This window comes from Hylobates moloch, unplaced genomic scaffold (genome assembly GCF_009828535.3).
Source record: "Hylobates moloch isolate HMO894 unplaced genomic scaffold, HMol_V3 SCAFFOLD_6, whole genome shotgun sequence".
Classification (NCBI taxonomy): domain Eukaryota; kingdom Metazoa; phylum Chordata; class Mammalia; order Primates; family Hylobatidae; genus Hylobates; species Hylobates moloch.
In genome coordinates, this window is record NW_026652281.1 from 32,562,144 (window position 1) to 32,581,074 (window position 18,931).

The window sequence follows — 18,931 nt, forward strand, 5'->3', positions numbered from 1 at the left end:
TTGCTCACATCTCTAATCCCAGCACTTTGGGAGGTGAGGCAGGCTGATCACTTGAGGTCAGGAGTTTGAGACCAGCCTGGCCAAAATGGTGAAACTCCACCTCTAATAAAAATACAAAAATTAACCGGGCGTGGTGGTGCAAGCCTGTAATCCCAGCCACTTGAGAGGCTGAGGCACGAGAATGGCTTGAGCCACACAGGCGGGGGTTGTGGTGAACCGATATCGTGCTACTGCACTGCAGCCTGGGTGACAGAGGGAAACTCCGTCTAAAAAAAAAGAAAAAGAAACAACAACAAAAAAACCCTCTATTTATACTATTTCAAATTTATTTTAAAAATTAAATGCTCTTACTTACTTTTAAATTTTTATTACATTACTTTATTTAAATACTTCCAGCTTTGTGCAGTAGCAGTATCATAGTCAATGAGGTTTAAATACTTTCTTACATTATGTATCCAAAATAATTTAGAGAAGTGGTTCTCAAAGTGTGGTCCCCACATCAGCAGCATCAACATCACCCGGGAACGTGGAACAAATGGTTGAGCCCTGTCCCAGATTCTGAGTGTGGGGCCACAAAAATCTATGTTTTGACAAGTCCTCCAGGCAATTCTCATGAATGAGAACCACTGACTTTGGGTTAAAAAAAAGAGTGTCATAAAAAAATGAATTCAAAGAAAGCTGAATTCAATTTTTTATAGCTCTGATAATGTATCACAATTGAAAAGACCACATCATTTATCTAGTCAATTGCTTATCAACACACTCAATTAGCAAACATGCAGAAAATCATTTTTGTATAACTTGTTTCCTCTCTATAAAAAAAAATCCTGAAATACTGCTTCTGGAAATCAAAAATATGCAAACTCCTGGCTTTTAGGATATTAAATTCCTAACTTCTCAATTTTACAAGTGCAATACAAATTTTAATGATTAAAAATACTACCAAGTATTATTAAATTTCATTTCAATGTTATTAAAACATGAACAATAAAAAAATGAGGCTACGAGTATACAGTGCAAAGTCACAGTTTTTTTTTAATCCAAATGGCAATTCTGATTTACAGCTAGTGATGTATAAGATTCTAAGGATAACTAGATATTATAAATTTAAGATTCTATGTTCTATGTAAGAAAAGCTCTCAGCTACAGAGTCTTGAAAATCTTAAAGCTACATTTTCTCAGATATCAGCAAAGAGGGAAGAGAGTTTTAATTTGAAGGCAGAGTAGAGATGAGAGTGCTGACGAAAAATGCTGATCCCTCCATTGTTACATTCTTTGGTTGCATGTTAAGGAACTTGAAAATTGTTGACACAGTTAAGAAGGTTACAGAATTATTGCCGATTCTACATTGTTCTGCAGCTTGACAGAACATGAGTCTTCAGTATGTTTTTTCAATATTTCCCCCAAGCCCTAAAATTCACCCAAGAGAAACAAGTCGACTTAAATGTGTAAGAAGAAGAAACAAATCAGGCCATATGCAAGAGCACCTAGTCAGGAACATTAAATGGCAACGTGCTGATGACCTCTCCAGACTCAGTGACGATGGCATCGTAAACCCACCGTCGGTTGCAGCGACACTCAGGCCCACATTTGTTAGAGTTACACTTGGGGCATGGATAGAAGCAGCCCAGGCAGTTCTTCTCTAGACAATCACACAGGTCAGCGTCATTACAGATGAGCCTGCCACTTTTATCGTACTTCCTTATTACTCTACAAAGGAAAACCATGACATTAACATGACAGTGCAATCATCCTCAACATTGAGAATAAATTAGTGTACAATCAACATCATACACATGACCATTTTACCCTGAGCCAGAACTCCAGAGATTACCAGAAACGCTCCAGAATATTGCATGGCAGTGACGTCATGGGAAATTCAGTCAATATGAGATCAAACAACTTCCAGTGCAGCCAGGCTTGTCATCTAGAGTAACACTTCATTTTTCCACCATTGCTGGGAAATGCAGCAATCTACCTAAGAAAATTATGAGGAATAGCTAACTAAAGCTTCCTCCTACAAATGCCCTGAAGTTTTCTTTAAAATATTATCATTCTTGATGGCTTTTTCCCTAACAAATTTTTTTTTCTTAAAAGCACTATGCCAAATGCAACTACCACATTTTTGTTACCTAAAATTAGAACTGTCAGTTATTACACCATAATCATTTGAAGGAAGAAAAGCACCTTTGCTAACAGTCTCCAAGTGCCATTTCTTCTGTTCCTTTCCAATTCTGCTTTTTACCCAGTGTGGAGGGAGAAAGGAGGTGACCAAGAATGGAGGATCATACATTGTAAGCTCTGAGTGAAGGTGAGATGCTCTGTCCCAGAGGATAGCTCAGAGTCCAGACTGTCTCTGTCAGCCTCTACAACATGGCCAGGGACAAAGGACTTTCACAGGAATCCTACCACCTTCTCAAACCCAACCATTTTGAAACAAATCCTTCAAAACTGAGTTGCTTCGCCGGGCGCGGTGGCTCACGCTTGCAATCCCAGCACTTTGGGAGGCCGAGGCGGGCGGATCACGAGGTCAGGAGATCGAGACCACGGTGAAACCCCGTCTCTACTAAAAATACAAAAAATTAGCCGGGCGTGGTGGCGGGCGCCTGTAGTCCCAGCTACTCAGAGAGGCTGAGGCAGGAGAATGGCGTGAACCCGGGAGGTGGAGCTTGCAGTGAGCCGAAATTGTGCCACTGCACTCCAGCCTGGGCGACAGAGCGAGACTCTGTCTCAAAAAAAAAACAAAAAAAAACAAACCAAAAAAAAAACTGAGTTGCTTCAAAACCTGAGAATAACAAAAAATACCTCTGTACAACTTATAGCCGTTGTTACCACTGAAGTCCAAAAGGCTGGTGGTCCTAAGCTAGTATGGCAAAATTACGTATAATACTCCTGCACCCTTTGTCCCTAAGCAGGCACAATATCTCCTCTCCTTCTGTTCAGATAAGTAATATCGTTCCATACTGTTCCTTTTCCTAAGAATGCAGGGAAGGGAAAGGATTAGTCATTATGTGTACTTGCTGCCTGATGATCACGCTTTAGCAAGAATGCCTTCTAATGAAAATTCACATTTGAAGTGCTTTATTTGTAGAATGAAACTCTTCCTAAGCAGCCCCAGGAAATTTAGCAGAAAAGGATATTTTAAATCTATTATAAGAATGATGGAGTAGATGGTCCCGAAATCAACCTATAGCACAGGTCAGATTCTGTCCTCCCTTTGCCTTAACTCAAATATTCTCCTGTGTTGGTAAGGTTTTATGGTTTCCTGCCCATTTGATGCTTTTTTTTTTTGTTTTTGGTAAAATCCTGACTTATACACATCAAGGCATGAAAAATATATACACTATACGCATAGATAAAGAAGAATAAAACAAACTTCTGCGTGCCCACTGTCCAGCTTAACAAGAGTGTTAAAGCTGTGAAGTCCTCTTCAATCCCCACCCATTGCATACCTCTACCCTCCCCTCAAAAAGGAACTGTACCTTGATGTTATAAAAGTCACTTCCAAAGGCCTTTTCTGCATCAATGGAGATAATCATGTGGTTTTTGTCTTTGGTTCTGTTTATATGCTGGATTACGTTTATTGATTTGCATATGTTGAACCAGCCTTGCATCCCAGGGATGAAGCCCACTTGATCATGGTGGATAAACTTTTTGATATGCTGCAGGATTCGGTTTGCCAGTATTTTATTGAGGATTTTTGCATCAATGTTCATCAGGGATATTGGTCTAAAATTCTCTTTTTTGGTTGTGTCTCTGCCAGGCTTTGATATCAGGATGATACTGCCCTCATAAAATGAGTCAGGGAGGATTCCCTATTTAACAAATGGTGCTGGGAAAACTGGCTAGCCATATGTAGAAAGCTGAAACTGGATCCCTTCCTTACACCTTATACAAAAATTAATTCAAGATGGATTAAAGACTTAAATGTTAGACCTAAAACCATAAAAACCCTAGAAGAAAACCTAGGCAATACCATTCAGGACATAGGCATGGGCAAGAACTTCATGTCTAAAACACCAAAAGCAATGGCAACAAAAGCCAAAATTGACAAATGGGATCTAATTAAACTAAAGAGCTTCTGCACAGCAAAAGAAACTACCATCAGAGTGAACAGGCAACCTACACAATGGGAGAAAATTTTTGCAATCTGCTCATCTGACAAAGGGCTAATATCCAGAATCTACAAAGAACTCAAACAAATTTACGAGAAAAAAACAAACAACCCCATCAAAAAGTGGGCAAAGGATAGGAACTGACACTTCTCAAAAGAAGACATTTATGCAGCCAACAGACACATGAAAAAATGCTCATTATCACTGGCCATCAGAGAAATGCAAATCAAAACCGCAATGAGATATCATCTCACACCAGTTAGAATGGCGATCATTAAAAAGCCAGGAAACAACAGCTGCTGGGGAGGATGTGGAGAAACAGGAACACTTTTACACTGTTGGTGGGAGTGTAAACTAGTTCAACCATTGTGGAAGACAGTGTAGTGATTCCTCCGGGATCGAGAACTAGAAATACCATTTGACCCAGCCATCTCATTACTGGCTATATACCCAAAGGAATATAAATTGACACACATATTTTTTGTGGATATACAATAGAAGAAGATTGAACCAACTAATGTTCAACAATGATATGTTAAGAAAATGTTGACATATACACCATGAATATATGCAGCCGTCCTTTGTAGGGACATGGATCAAGCTAGAAACCATCATTCTCAGCAAACTATCGCAAGGACAAAAAACCAAACACCACATATTCTCACTCATAGATGGGAAATGAACAATGAGAACACTTGGACACAGGAAGGGGAACATCACACACCGGGGCCTGTTGTGGAGCTGGGGGAGTGGGGAGGGATAGCATTAGGAGATATACCTAATGTAAATGACGAGTTAATGGGTGCAGAACACCAACATGGCACTTGTATACATATGCAGCAAACCTGCACGTTGTGCACATGTATCCTAGAACTTAAAGTATAATAAAAAAATTATATATATATATATATATAAAGTCACTTCCTTGTTTTGCTCTTAGTTATGACACATATGTAGGTATCCCTAAACATATTGTGATTTTCCTTTTGTAATTTGCTTTGTTAGTCTGATCATGAGTTGAGATTCTTCCATGATGGTACATGTAGCTGTTCAAATATTTTCACTTCTATATGTATTCCACTGTATAAATATACCAAAAGTTATTGGTCTTTTCCATTGTTGATGGACATTTGGATTATTAACAGTTTATTTCCTTTGCTATTTCAGTGATGCCATGAAACTTCTTAAACATATCTCCCTATACATGTATTAGACTTTTTCCAAGATATTAATATATACTCAGGAGTGAAGATGTTAGGTCATAAGGCACATAGGTAACACCGAGCTGTTTTTAAATAGTGGTTGTACCTTTTTACACTTAATTCATATCTCATAGCTTCATCAGCTCTGATGTCAACAGACTAAATTTTGAATCCCTGGGGAGTATGGCACTTCTCTGTATGTGCTGATGAGGTTCGGTATTCTGAATGTTTATTTGTTGTTTCCTTTACGAAATGTCTGTTTATCATTTTATTAATTTTTCTATTAGGATATTTATACTTTTCTTATTGACTTGTAAGATTCTTCATATATTTTGGATGCTGATTTTTTAAATTATTAATAACTTCTACTTTATGGTGTGTCTTTCACTGTTTTTATGGAGTTTTTAATGGGCATATTAATTTTAATATAGTCAAATTTATCATTTTCCTTTATAGTTTGCTTACTTTATTTATTTTATTTTATTTATTTGTTTTTCTTTTTTTTTTGAGATGGAGTCTTGCTCTGTCGCCCAGGCTGGAGTGCAGTGGCATGGTTTCGACTCACTGCAAGCTCTGCCTCCTGGGTTCAAGCGATTCACCTGCCTCAGCCTCCCAAGTAGCTGGGACTAGAGGCGTGTGCCACCATGCCCAGCTAATTTTTTGTATTTTTAGTAGAGACGGGGTTTCACCGTGTTAGCCAGGATGGTCTCGATCTCCTGACCTAGTGATCCACCCACTTTGGCCTCCCAAAGTGCTGGAATTACAGGTGTGAGCCACCGCGCCCAGCCAGTTTACTTAGTTTATACTTACGATGCACTAACAATCATTGTGCTTGATGATAGTCCTGTGCCCTTTTAATATCCTGAGTTCATTTCCATGGTTATATTATTTATCCTTCTAATGATACATTTTTGTTACTTTTAAATCATCTTTCCTACTAAAGCCATTACTCTATTACAGGGCTATTGAAGCCTTTTAAAAAAATTGATTCCTAATTCGAGATTATAGAATATTTTTCTGTTTCTTAAGTTTGCTAACGTCCAGACACATGGGTACTATTATATTTTAGAAGAGATATTTTAAAATAATAAATAATAAAAAGAGGGAATCTTTAATTGCTTTGTCAAGAAGAATTCATGCATTTCATAATCCCATAGATCAAATATAATACGTCAGAATCTTACTTGTATTTTGTAGAAAAATATTCATTCATCTTTGACATCCGGGCTTTCTTTTTCTGCTGCCTTGTTTCAGGATTAAAGTCTGCTACCTGTGGTCCAGGGTTTTGAAATGCCAAGCATTTTAACTGCCGCTCTATTTGTTGCTATTAAACAAATAAAATGTATTAGTAGTAAGAACCAGATAGTTTTATCTGTTTTACATTTCCCCAAAATGAACTTTCAGTAACTTTCACCACAATGGCATGAAAGTATATATGTTTTACACAAAGAAATAAATGGTTTAATCCAATAAAGTTTCAAAAGATGGTGTAAATTTTTTCAAGTGGGGCCATTCTTTCTGAATAAAGAAATAGTATAACACTCATAAAATAAAAATGTAAAAAACAATCAAGGGGAATAGAAGAATTCCTTTTAAAACTGCAAAACGCCACTCAGCTTTCCAGATTTGATGGGGATGCACATCAGAATTAGCATTTGATGTGGGTAAGGACAAAGGAGTAGAGGCCCTTCCTCGGCTGTTAGCTAAAGAAGCCCATGTAGTGTCTCAAACCGCAGTGAGAACCCAAAGTAGATCCAGCACTCCCCTTCAGTGCCCTGGGATGCATTTCGGAGCTACTCCCTACCCGGGACTGGCCTCTACAGGGGGCTCCAATTCAGAACTCAGCCACCTGAAGGATTGACTTTCAGTCAAAGCCAGATTGGAACAAGAGAAATATTGCTAGGATAACTTTCTAGGGCATAGGGGGACATTTTCAAAAGTCTCTGTAGGTTTTATTTTCCTTTCTTTTTTAATTTGTTTTGAGATAGGGTCTCGCTCTGTCACCCAGGCTGGAGTGCTACGGCATTATCATGGTTCACTGCAGCCCAATCCCCAGGGCTCAAGTGATCCTCCCACCTCAGCCTCCCATGTAGGTGGGACTACAGGCACGCACCACCATGCTCGGCTAATTGTTGTGTACATATACAGCAGAGATGGGGTTTCACCATGTTGCCCAGGCTGGCCTTGAATTCCTGGGCTCAAGAGATCCACCATCTGCCTTGGGCTCCCAAAGTGCTGGGATTACAAGTGTCAGCCACTGTAATTAGAAATTAGATGGGGCCTGAGCTGAAAGACACTTAGAAATTAAATGGGGCCTGAGCTGGAAGACAATAAAATGCTTCAATCGAATATTGTACTGATAACTTATTGTGAACATGTAGCACATGTCATGAGGGAAGAAAATGCTCTTTTGAAGGAATGTAGAAGAAAATAATCTAGAAGCACAAAACATATAGGCTGACATATACATGAAATACTCCACCTGGAAACAAAAGGGAACCTTTCAATGTAGGAATTTCAATGTAACAAATTAGTAACAGAATATCATGGGCTTTTCTGCAGTGTATTTAGTTTAATAAGAGTCTAGTAAGTCTAAAATAATTTAATGTTTCTTTTAAATTTCATCTTGGTGTATATGGGTTTGTTTCATAAACTTAACCTTAAACTGTTCTGCATTAGGTATGGTTATGACATATATATACAACTTAGTACCATCGATTACTATTCTAAGTAGCACAGCAAGAGGTTAACAACAGAGACCCAGGGTCACCTGCCTGTGCTCAAGCCTTGGCTCTGCCACGTACTAGTGGTGGGCCTTGAGCAAATTCCTACGTCTCTAGGCCCCAGTTTCTCTCTTTGTAAAATGGAGTTAACAATAATATTGATGTGATAAGGATTAGATGAGTTAATATATACAGTTTTAGAGCCATAACATGACATAATAATAACAAAGGTTCATTAAATAAAAACATTTGTATATATTCTCCACAAAAAGCAGAATTTTATTGTACAGAACACTGGGCTAAAAATCAGGGTACACAGGAGGTGGAGAAGAGAAAGTTGAGGCGAGAGCAGCCCGCAGTGAGCAGTGGGGCGGAGGGAAAGCTCTATCAGCCTGGGCGGCAGAGCTCCTCCCTGTGAGGTCCTGCCTGGGCCCACCTTCCCACCCACATCCATGGGCATCTCAGAGATCCTCGAGGGGGCACTCCCCAGTAGCATGGAATCATAAAATCTGTGTGCCATACCAGTTGTTTCTGTCCAATTTGACAGTTCTTCTCAGGAAAACTATGATCTGTGTGTCTCTCTTGAATGGAATTGTTTTTCTCTGATTGCTCATTCATCTCTGATCACTAAAAAAGTAATTGGAAAAAGTAAAACAAATTAATATCATCTATCTCCAGTAACTTTATCTGGTGATTCTTTTCTCCTCTCCCTCCACATCTCGCTTTTTTCAAAGCCAGACGTATCTGTGCTCCCAGCACCTTTTCTCCCACTCACTGTTAAACCTTGCATCTGACTCCCCCAGACCACTCTACTGAGGCTCTCCTGTGCCAGGGGTTCCAGGAGAAAATCAATAGTACCTTTGACAGTCCTTAGCATCATAAACCTCTCTTAAGCAGGATTAAGAAGACTCTGAGTTTTTAGAACTCTGTTCTTCCTTCTTTACGCACACTCTTGAAAGAAAAAGTATGATATGTTAATGCCATACATACACAGTAATGTTGTGAAAAGCTCATCCACTCCCATGGTTTCAGCTGACACCTCTTCATATATCATTCCCACAGTGACTCCCCAAAGCCTTGACCTCCTCATTCAACTTTTCTGATAAATTTCTAATGCAGCTTGTGCTAAATGGTAATCAGGTTTTCATAAAACCCCACTGCTAAAATACCTGTAACTTACTTCTTCTAAATTACTTCAGTAGTATATATACAGGGTGCGTGTGTGTGTGTGTGTGTGTGTGTGTGTGTGTGTGAGAGAGAGAGAGAGAGAGAGATGGGGCCCATACAAGATGGTAATCATGAGTGACAGTCCGGGGCTGGTCTGCAATGTTCTATCAGAAAGGACCAGTCTCCAGAGGAGGCTTCCATAGGCCCTGCTGTTTTCCCGGACTATCATCAACTACCAGTGCTGACTACAGGGTGCCATTTCTACCAAAGGAACTTAAGACTTAGGCATTATCATGTTGGCTTGACTCATTTAGCATCACTTCTCTGCTGACCAACTGGAAATTCCAATTCTGTCAGTGGGAAATCTCCAAACTGCTCTCGACAGTGGCTGGACTAATTTACATTCTCACCAATAGTGTATAAGTATGCACGATGGAATACTATGCAGTCATAAAAAGAACTAAATCATCTCTTTTGCAGCAACGTGGATGCAGCTGGAAGCCATTATCTGAAGTGAACTAACACAGAAAAAGAAAATCAAATACTGCTTGTTCTTACTTATGTGGGAACTAAACGCTGGCTACACATGGACAGAAAGATGGCAACAATAGACACTGGGAGCTACTAGGGTGAGGGGAAATGGGTTGAAAAACTACCTGTTGGGTATGATGCTCATTACCTAAGTGCATTATCCCCCTTAACAAACCTGCATATGTACTCCCTGTGTCTAAAATAAAACTTGAAAGAAATAAAATATTCACATTTTTAAAAAAATCACCTTTTTCTTTCTCCTTATAAAATTTAAACAATGGTTCTCAGGAAAAGTAAATAACAGCTATTTTAAAATGCATATATTCATAAATAGAAATCATAAGCAGATACATATATATATACAAAATAAACACATTAAAGCCTCAATGGTGAATTTAATTTTGTTTATCTTGACTTTTCAGTCTTTGCATTTGCTGCCATAATTTCTACTGCCATTATTTTGGAGAATTTTAATTTACTTTTTTGTGCATGTTAAGTAAATACTTAGGGCTGTGAAAAACTGTAATTTATAATAACTATTATTTCTAATTGGAAAATACAGTGACACTGCCATAACGACTTACATGTGATGTTTTATAGCGCTGCTGGAGTTTCTTACTGCCCTCTCATAGCCGACTTATATCTCTTTTATGGTCCTTCAAACTATTTGTTGGCTTAGCATATTATGAATGAAAGAAAGGACACATTTAAAAGATGGCAAGGGCAAGGAGGGCAAGGGCTGAAAAGCTACCTATTGGGTAATTAGCTCTTTACCAAGATAATGAGTTCCATCATAATCCAAACCTCAGTATCATGCAATATACTTCTGTAACAAACCTGCACAGGTACTTCCTGATTCTAAAATAAAAGTTGAAAAGGAAAGAAAAATTAATTAATTTAATTTAATTAATTACACTTAGTCTACATCAGTTTTTGTCTTGAAACCCTCACATGCAATGTCAGACCTGATCAGCCAAACCTTCCTTTGAAGAGTTTTTCAACTTGTAGAAGATAAAAATCATATGGGTCTGTTTCAAAAATCACGAATTTTCTTCTGAATCTCAGACCTACTGCGGTTGTCATTTGCAGGAAAGAATCTGGTATTCTGCATAATTAATAAGCTCTCTGATGAACCTGATCATTAGGCTATTAAAGGAAATACTAGGGTAGGAATAGTAGGTATAATTTTCTCCATGCAGTCTTTCCATCTGATAGTAAAACTATTGTCCATATAGATGGTCCCTGACTGAAGATGGTTTGACTTAGAACTTTTTGACTTTATGATGGTGTGAAAGCATGCTCCTTGATTTGCCATGGGCTATGTCCAAATAAATCCATTGTAAATTGAAAATATCATATGCCAAAAACAGACTGTCTACTTAAAAATATTTTGGGTTTATCAGTACGTAACCTGATCATAAATGAGAAACATTGTGTTATCTCCCCCTCCCCGACATCATAATTCATTTAATACATTCCAGCCCTGTTAATATTCTGAAATCAGGAATCTGTTTATTTCATTCCTATTAAAATACTTCAATGACTCCTCTCTGCCAATAATATCCCACCCCTCTGGTATATCAGTGAAGGTTCATCATAGCCGTCTCTAACCTTTATAGGCTCATCTTCTGCCACACCCACACTTGGACCAAAGTTACCTGATCCCAGTAACTTTGGTCAAGGGATCCCACTTGAGTTGCCATAGATGTCAAAGTTTTACTTATGTTCATCACTTCTTCAAGATAACAGTAGCTCTTAGACATGCTACCAGATCTTGTTTGATGTGTTAATAATTGGGCACATAGATTACTGTCATAATATTTTGATAAATGTATTTCAGTATAACTGGTTTTCTTTCTTAACTTACAGGTTTTATTTTATACAATTAAAAATAACATTCTGAGAAATGGTCTGTAGATATCACTGTCTGCCAAAGGGATCCGTGACACAAAAATAAGATTAAGAACTGCCAAAAGGCAGAGAGAACCTACTGCCACCATCTTCACTGATGATGGTGATGAGAAACAACAGTTCCCAGCTCAGGATCATTTAAACTATACAAGATGCTCATTTTCAAGCAGGCTGGAAGCCATATGCATGCTAAGCTATTGCATTTGACAGGGATACAAAAAGTGGGAAATCAGGTTAATAAATTGATTTGTCCTGACATTGTGTCATATTGACTATGAAAGAGCCATAAAGTGTTCTAACACAAAGAGAAGAGGCTCCCCCAAGCATCAGACTCCTAGAGCAGAGCTAGTCAAAGTGTGATCTGAAGATGGAGCAACTGTTTAGTATCAGTATGGGGAAAGAAAACAGGCTCGGGTCAGAATAGAAATCAACTGCTTCATTAAGCATGTAGGGTAGTGTTGGGGTTTTAAAAGCAATATCTCAAAATGAAGGCTTCAGAAATAGCCTCAGAAGCAAAACTTTCTCTCTGTCTTCTGCCCTCTTATCTCTCAGTGCCATTCTCTTCTGAGGCTGGCCATAGAAACTAGAATTCCTCTTCTCCAAGGTGGGTTAGAGAAACCAGCACCCCTTTTCTCCAAGGCCAGCCATAAAACCTTAAAATATTACTCTAACTTTTCCTCCACCCTATCTGTGTAAAAACTGACCATAAAGAAATCATCAATATCTGACCTACCTTGTTTGACTGTGGGTCATAAGACCCATTCCAGAGAGGGTCCTGCCTTATACCCAGAAGGCAGGAACACATGCTCAGAGAGTCCAGGGAGAATGTAGAGACACAGGACTTGCTGGGTTTCCCCACTTGGTCTATTAGCATTAGATCATACATTCTTTGGCAAATCATAGTTTTATACAGCTGTCCATACCTTGTTGAACCTAAGCAGTACAATTTTCTGTATTTTACAGCTGAGAAAACCAAGGCTCAGAAGATCATTTGAGTCACAAAGATACTAATAGGCTGCATGGGTTTGGATCTCAGATTTAGGCGACCCCCAATGCTATGCCCTTTAAGGATAAAACACTGCTCCAAGATTTATTTTATTGGTTATTACCATCTCTACACAGAAGCCTGAGGAAGGAATAGGAAAGGATGTACTTTAAATAATCTCAAGTTTTCCTCCTTCAGCTCTTCTTCAGTAACACAACTCTCAAAGGGTATGCTAGGAAAGAAAAGCCTCCTGTTTAGGGCACATGAGCCACGTCTGACTTCAGGATTGGATTCTGAAGAAAGTCACTATATTAGACTTCTCCAGCTGCTATAACAAAATATCACAGACTGAGTGGCTTAAACAACAGACATTTATTTCTCATAGCTCTAGAGGCTGGGATGTCCAAGATCAAGGTGCCAGCTGAGTCAGCTTTTGGTCAGGTTCTTTCTGGCTTGCAGGCTGCCTGCTTCTTGCTAAGTCCTCACAGGGCCTTTTCTTCGTATGCACACAGAGAAAGAGAGGCTGTTTTCCTCTTACAAGACCAGCAATTCTATCAGATTAGGCCCACGCCCTAGGACCTCATTTAAACTTAATTACCTCCCAAAGGCCCTATCTCTAAACATAGTTATACTGGAATTCGGACTTCAATTATGAATTTGGAGAGGACACAGTTAAGTCAACAGCAGTCATATACAGATGAAATTACCCTTGAAAATCCCTTCAGAAAATGCTACATTGAAATAACCCACTACAGCCAGGCATTTCTTTAGCACTGGAACAGATTATTCCTTAGGGTCAGCATCAGATGAAGCAGCTGGCTTATACATAGGAGCCATGATGGCTGAATTACCCTTGATGGATATATGATGTTTATTTTTAAGCCTCAGAATACCACACCCTGGCAAGGTGTGGAGGCCTCAGGAACCACATCCCTTGAGGGAATGGCACCAGGTCCATACCTCTATTTTCACACTCACTCTGAGGCACAGGTCATTGAGGGGCACTCCAGACAAAATGACTCATACGTTTATCACTTCCATTTATGTTTAGGATGCTGTGGCAGGTAGAATTGAAATTACATCAGTTGATTGTGTCTTGCATGGGGTAGAATGAGTATTTTTCCATCATTACCCCTATGGACACTAGCAAATTATCAAAGCAAGAAACGTTCCATTTAAATTCTAGCATAAAAGTTGGTCTCTGTTTTTACTCATAGCAGATAATGCCACTTATTCAGGGACACTATCTGTAAGATATCTCTTCGAATATATTTGGAAGTGAAAGATACACAGACACATATACAAGACAAGAGAGTCAAGCTATTTTAATCTCATTCTGTCTCTAGTCTGAGTTCCTATACTTGCTAAATTTATGGGTCGCTGAGATAATTGACAGGTGAGTCAATCCAGGGGCATATCTGGTAGAGAGAAAGGATGCCTGTGCAGGTGGTCAATGAAGTCATTCCCTTGCTGCCCTCTCCAAGCTGTTTCAGCTATTTTCAAAACCACAAGACAATAACCTCTAAAAAATCTTCACTGCCATTTGTCCTTAGAATTAAAAGCAACTTTGATTTAAGCCTTTGAGAGTGTTGTTAGATAACCAATGTTAATGCTCTAGAAGCAACTTTATCTACAATATCCACAGATTCCTAGTGATACTTTTGTAGTTGTATTTTCCTACACCTACACACACACACACACACACACACACACACACACACACTCTTCCATGGCTCAATATGAAACAATGTGAAAATACATACAGTATATTTAAAATAATTTGAAAGTGCACTCAGCAGAGAATTTCATCATCTGTGGAACACAATGCCAACACATAGTTGCTATTGCTAATGCCACGAATGCTATCATCTGGCATCGCTTTAAAACCAACTCCCTTAAAGGGCCTGTCTGGGTTACTGACAGATCAGCATCTAAAAGGGCCTCCCTACTACACCTTATTTGTACTATGGATCTCTTGAATTATACATTCAAATTATTTCTTGCAATTTTAAGGTTTGTAAAAAACCAACCCTGTCTGTTTACCCTTCTCCACCAATGGAGAGTGGAAAAGGATGAAAACTCTTTTATGAGACCAGAATACTGTGCCATTTTCAGCATTATCCTGGTAAATACATTCAGCATTTTCCGGATAAACATCCTTCAAAAGCACTCATCTCAAATATTTAAGTGTGGAGTTTCTTTCTTCCAAATCCCAATGGCCCTATTATCCTCATTTCTTAGTTTTTATTTTTATTTTCATTTACGCTGAATTAAAGGAACTCCAATTGTCTTTCACTCTTAAGTATAACACATGAATATAGCAATATATATTCAGAATCTACGTGATGTGGCTTGTTTTGCCTCTTCCTTCTCTACTAGCCTCAGAGCGCATCGGGTTTAGAATGCATCGTTTGTAAAAGTGGGCCTTTCAAATGATGAAGTTTCACAGTTCTATTACTCCCTGCTTCTTAATGTGAGTTGCCTCGTGAAGACGAACTAGTAGGGTGGTAAAGAGAAAGAACACATACCTTTAAGTTGGATGAAAAAGAAGGAAAGAATACTGGAAAGAAAGGACAACTGTACTGCCTTCTTTCCTTTGTTTTGCTGAGAAACCATAGAACCCTCAAGGGAAAATGAGAAGGCCTCAGAGGTGCTTCTACAGCTTAATGCTGTAAAATAATGGCTGGGACTAGAGAAGGTAGAAAATGAAGGAGGGGATGGATGTAAATGTTAACTCACTCTTCCACCATGACTCTATTCTAAAGTCATATGAAATCGGATTATGAGAGTTCACCTTCTCTCCCATCTTCTATTCACAACAATCAGTTAATCTAGAGTTAAGTTTTTACTCTACTGTTTAGTCTCATATCTCAACTTCAAAAGTTTAATATTAAAACGAAATTGTCCCCTTTGCTATTTTGTACTTCAGTGTAAATAGCACTAATAGCACTACATATATATATATATACACACACATATATACACACACACATATATATGTAAAATGTTTTTCTTAAATGTTAAGACCATTTAAGAAAAAGCTGTTTTCCCAAGAGAAAACTAAACCATGTTTATAAACAGTGTGTAAGACATATACTAATCTCTAAATTACCACCCTCTAAACATTGTCCTCTGCCACCAGGGTTTGGATATTATGTTCTGAGTCATTAAAACCCACTTCACTGGCAGGTTAATACTTGCTCTGTTCACTTGTGAATTATAGGGTAAAAACTGCCATTTCATTACTAATTACTTTTACTGCAAAGAACAAGGAAAGGAAACAAAATCTTCAATTACAACAGCTTGCAACCCATCTGGCAATGATGCAAAAATCCTAAGATGGTTCCAGAATAAATATATTTGACCTGAACGTTTGTGTATTAAGCCACTGCTATCTTTTTGAGATTACACAGCAAATTTTGCATAATTAAAAATGTGTTCCATCTTGCCAGTTCCAGATAGATAAAATTCAAAGCTTGTAAAAATCCTACCAGACTTTTCCACAGTCAATCACTTCCTACAAAATAAATTCTTTGCCCAATGTTTAACTTTGCTTTTAGACAATTAGCAGGAGAAGGGAGTTTTGCTAATGTACTGCAGTAACACTGAAATACAACAAACACATCAAGGGACGAGGGCAAAGGTAGTAATGCTCTTAAAACTAGATGGAGGAAAATTTTCTAAAAGATAAGTTTTGTAACCAACCAAGAAAAGTCCCAAAATAAAGGTTTTTTTTAAAATTAAAATGCCAAGAAATAACAGTGCACCATGGCACTGAACATTACTTCCTTTTATTTTTCTAATTTAAGTAAGAAAATAAGTCAGAAATTATTGAACTTCTGACATGATTTTTGCTATAAAATTATATTTTTTCATCTTCAGATAGTCTCAGGTTTCTTAGAGAATAAGTTGAATGTAATGTAAAATTGGTTCCTTTTTCAAATGAAGGATTCACATACTAAAACACTCCTTAGTTTACCCGTTAGTTCTCAGAAAGTAAAACCTTCATGCTTATGAGTTATGACTGATATTATCAGGTTGGGGCAAAAGTAATTGCAGTTTTTGCCATTACTTTCAACGGCAAAATCGCAATTACTTTTGCACCAAATTAAATTTATTTTACCAGTTTTTAGCTATCTGTATATAAATTTGGCATATACTCTGTACTTAAAAGTGACACAACTCATAAGCTTATCCATTGCAGCATGTTTATAGCTGTGAAATATTCGAATGGCCATACACAGGAGAGTGGTTGAAAAAATTATGGTACATCCACATGTACCATAGCACATAGTACATCTAGTACTACACAGCTGTAAAAAAAGAAAAAAGAGTAAGGGAGATCTCTATGGAGTTATATAAGACAATTTCCAAAATATATTGTTAAATTTAAAAAGCAGAATACAAAGAATATTTATAGGACACTATCGTTCATGTAAGGAAGAAGGATTATAAGAAAATTCTTACTGTAGCCAAGTAATTTTAATAAATTATATATGATATAGGGTGTGGCTTATGAAATAATTAAAAAGTCACTGGCTTTGGGAGTTTTAAGTATCCAGGGAGGAGCTACAGTAGGAAACTCTCTAGCTTTATCTTCCTGAAGCTGTTAGCATCTTTCTTAGCGCTTACTGAACAAGCTCTCACTGGGCTGCTCCAATCCCTTAATTGAAAGACTCCAAGAAGAAAAGCCCTTATTGTCTGGGTACTATTACTTCTGGTTTGCTGTGGTTACTGTTTTATCAAGCTGCTGTTCTACTGTGAAGGTGTTATGAGTTGTATTTTTGAAAAGGTACACTTTCTAGTGGGAGTCATCATGGGGATCCAGAAGTGGATGGTACTGATATAGAATACTACAGACCTGAGCCAAGACCAGTGGTTCCATCACTTAATGTACTCAAGGCTATCTAACCACACTGCCCTTCAAATAAATACTTCTTAATGAGCCAGACAATGTGCCAGTGATAAAAGGGCAAATAAGACACAGTTCCTTTCTTCAAAGTGCTCAAAGGTCTAAAAGAAGAAGATACGTAATCAAGTAAGTACAAGATGTGCATCACAAGTACTCAAGGCACTGCGCAGCTGAGAGGGGCAGAGGGGGCGGAGGGACCAGTGTGCTGCCCCTGGCAATCAAGGTGTCAAGAAAGACTCCTGGTCGGACATTGTGGCTCACACCTGTAATCTCAGCACATTGGGAGGCCAAGTTGTGAGGATCGCCTGCACCCAGACATTCGAGACCAGCCCAGACAACATGGTGAGACATCCTAACTTTACAAAAAAATAAAAACATTAGCCGAGCGTGGTGGCTTATGCCTGTAATCCCAGCTACTCAGGAGGCCAAGGCAGGAGGATCTCTTGAGCCTGGGAAGTTGAGGCTGCAGTGAGCCGTGATTGAGTCAGTGCATTCCAGCTCGGGTGACAGAGTGAGACCCTGTCTCAAAAAAAATTTGTTTTAAAAAAGACTCACTAGAAAAGGTGCCAATTGGTGAATCTTGAAAAATGCACAGGGAAAAACTCAGGTAAAGAGGGAGGGAGAAGCACATTCTAAGTGACTGGAGCTGCTGTGAGCAAGAGTTTCATGTAGGAGAAGTCTACAGATTTCAGAGGCCTCTAGTGGGGGTCGTCTAGACTCTGACATGGCTAAACTGCAAAGTGCACTCCAGTAGCTTCTGTGTGTGTATATAGACTCTAATGAGTATCATTTCAGTGACAAAAATGGAGTGGCTAGCAGGCAAGTGAAATAAAGTCAACAGAGAGGAGAGTAAGCAGAGTTATGCAATTTCAGGACCTCCAGCAGCTCCATTTTGGAAAATCATTAAAACAATGTAAAAAACAAAGAAACAGAAACAAAACAAAAAAATAGGATAAAAACTACTTCAGTGTTTTCCCACAAAACTTCTTTGTAGAACTGGCATGCCTTATATGCCAGTAAATAAATACATATATTTTTATATATTGAAAAATAATAATAAAGCAGTGAAAGTATTCTGTATGATACTTCAGTAGTGGATATATGTCATTATACATTTGCCAAAAGCCATAGAATAGATGTAATACACAAAGAACGAACCTTAATATAAACTGTGAACTTTGTCAATATTGGCTCATGAATTATAACGAAAGTACCATACTAATGCGTGACGTTAATAATCGGGGAAACTTTTGGGGGATAACAAGAGAATACATGAGAACTCTCTGTGCTTTCTGTTCAATTTTTCTATAAAACTAAAACCTCTCTAAAAAATATTGTGTTTTTTGATGCACAGCATAAAAACTTTTTTTTTTTTTTTTTTTTTT

At 38.2% G+C, this 18,931-nt stretch overlaps 1 protein-coding gene across 4 annotated transcripts in view; it reads right to left on the reverse strand.

Moving 5' to 3' along the window:
- Positions 1 to 947: 947 nt before the first annotated feature.
- ARL14EPL (ADP ribosylation factor like GTPase 14 effector protein like) overlaps positions 948 to 18,931 on the reverse strand; it is a 26,641-nt gene continuing 8,657 nt past the window's right edge. For 2 of the 4 annotated variants that reach the window (XM_032156609.2, XM_058440591.1), the window contains 3 exons: positions 8,563 to 8,667; positions 6,502 to 6,641; positions 948 to 1,710 (listed from right to left, as the gene is read on the reverse strand). In XM_032156609.2, the coding sequence (XP_032012500.1) occupies positions 1,488 to 1,710; positions 6,502 to 6,641; positions 8,563 to 8,658 (459 nt within the window). In that variant the 5' untranslated portion in view covers positions 8,659 to 8,667 and the 3' untranslated portion in view covers positions 948 to 1,487. Of the gene's footprint in view, positions 1,711 to 6,501; positions 6,642 to 8,562; positions 8,668 to 8,898; positions 8,992 to 10,575; positions 10,597 to 12,382; positions 12,409 to 18,931 lie in introns of those variants that run through there. The other 2 variants (XM_058440593.1, XM_058440592.1) reach the window with 2 other exon arrangements.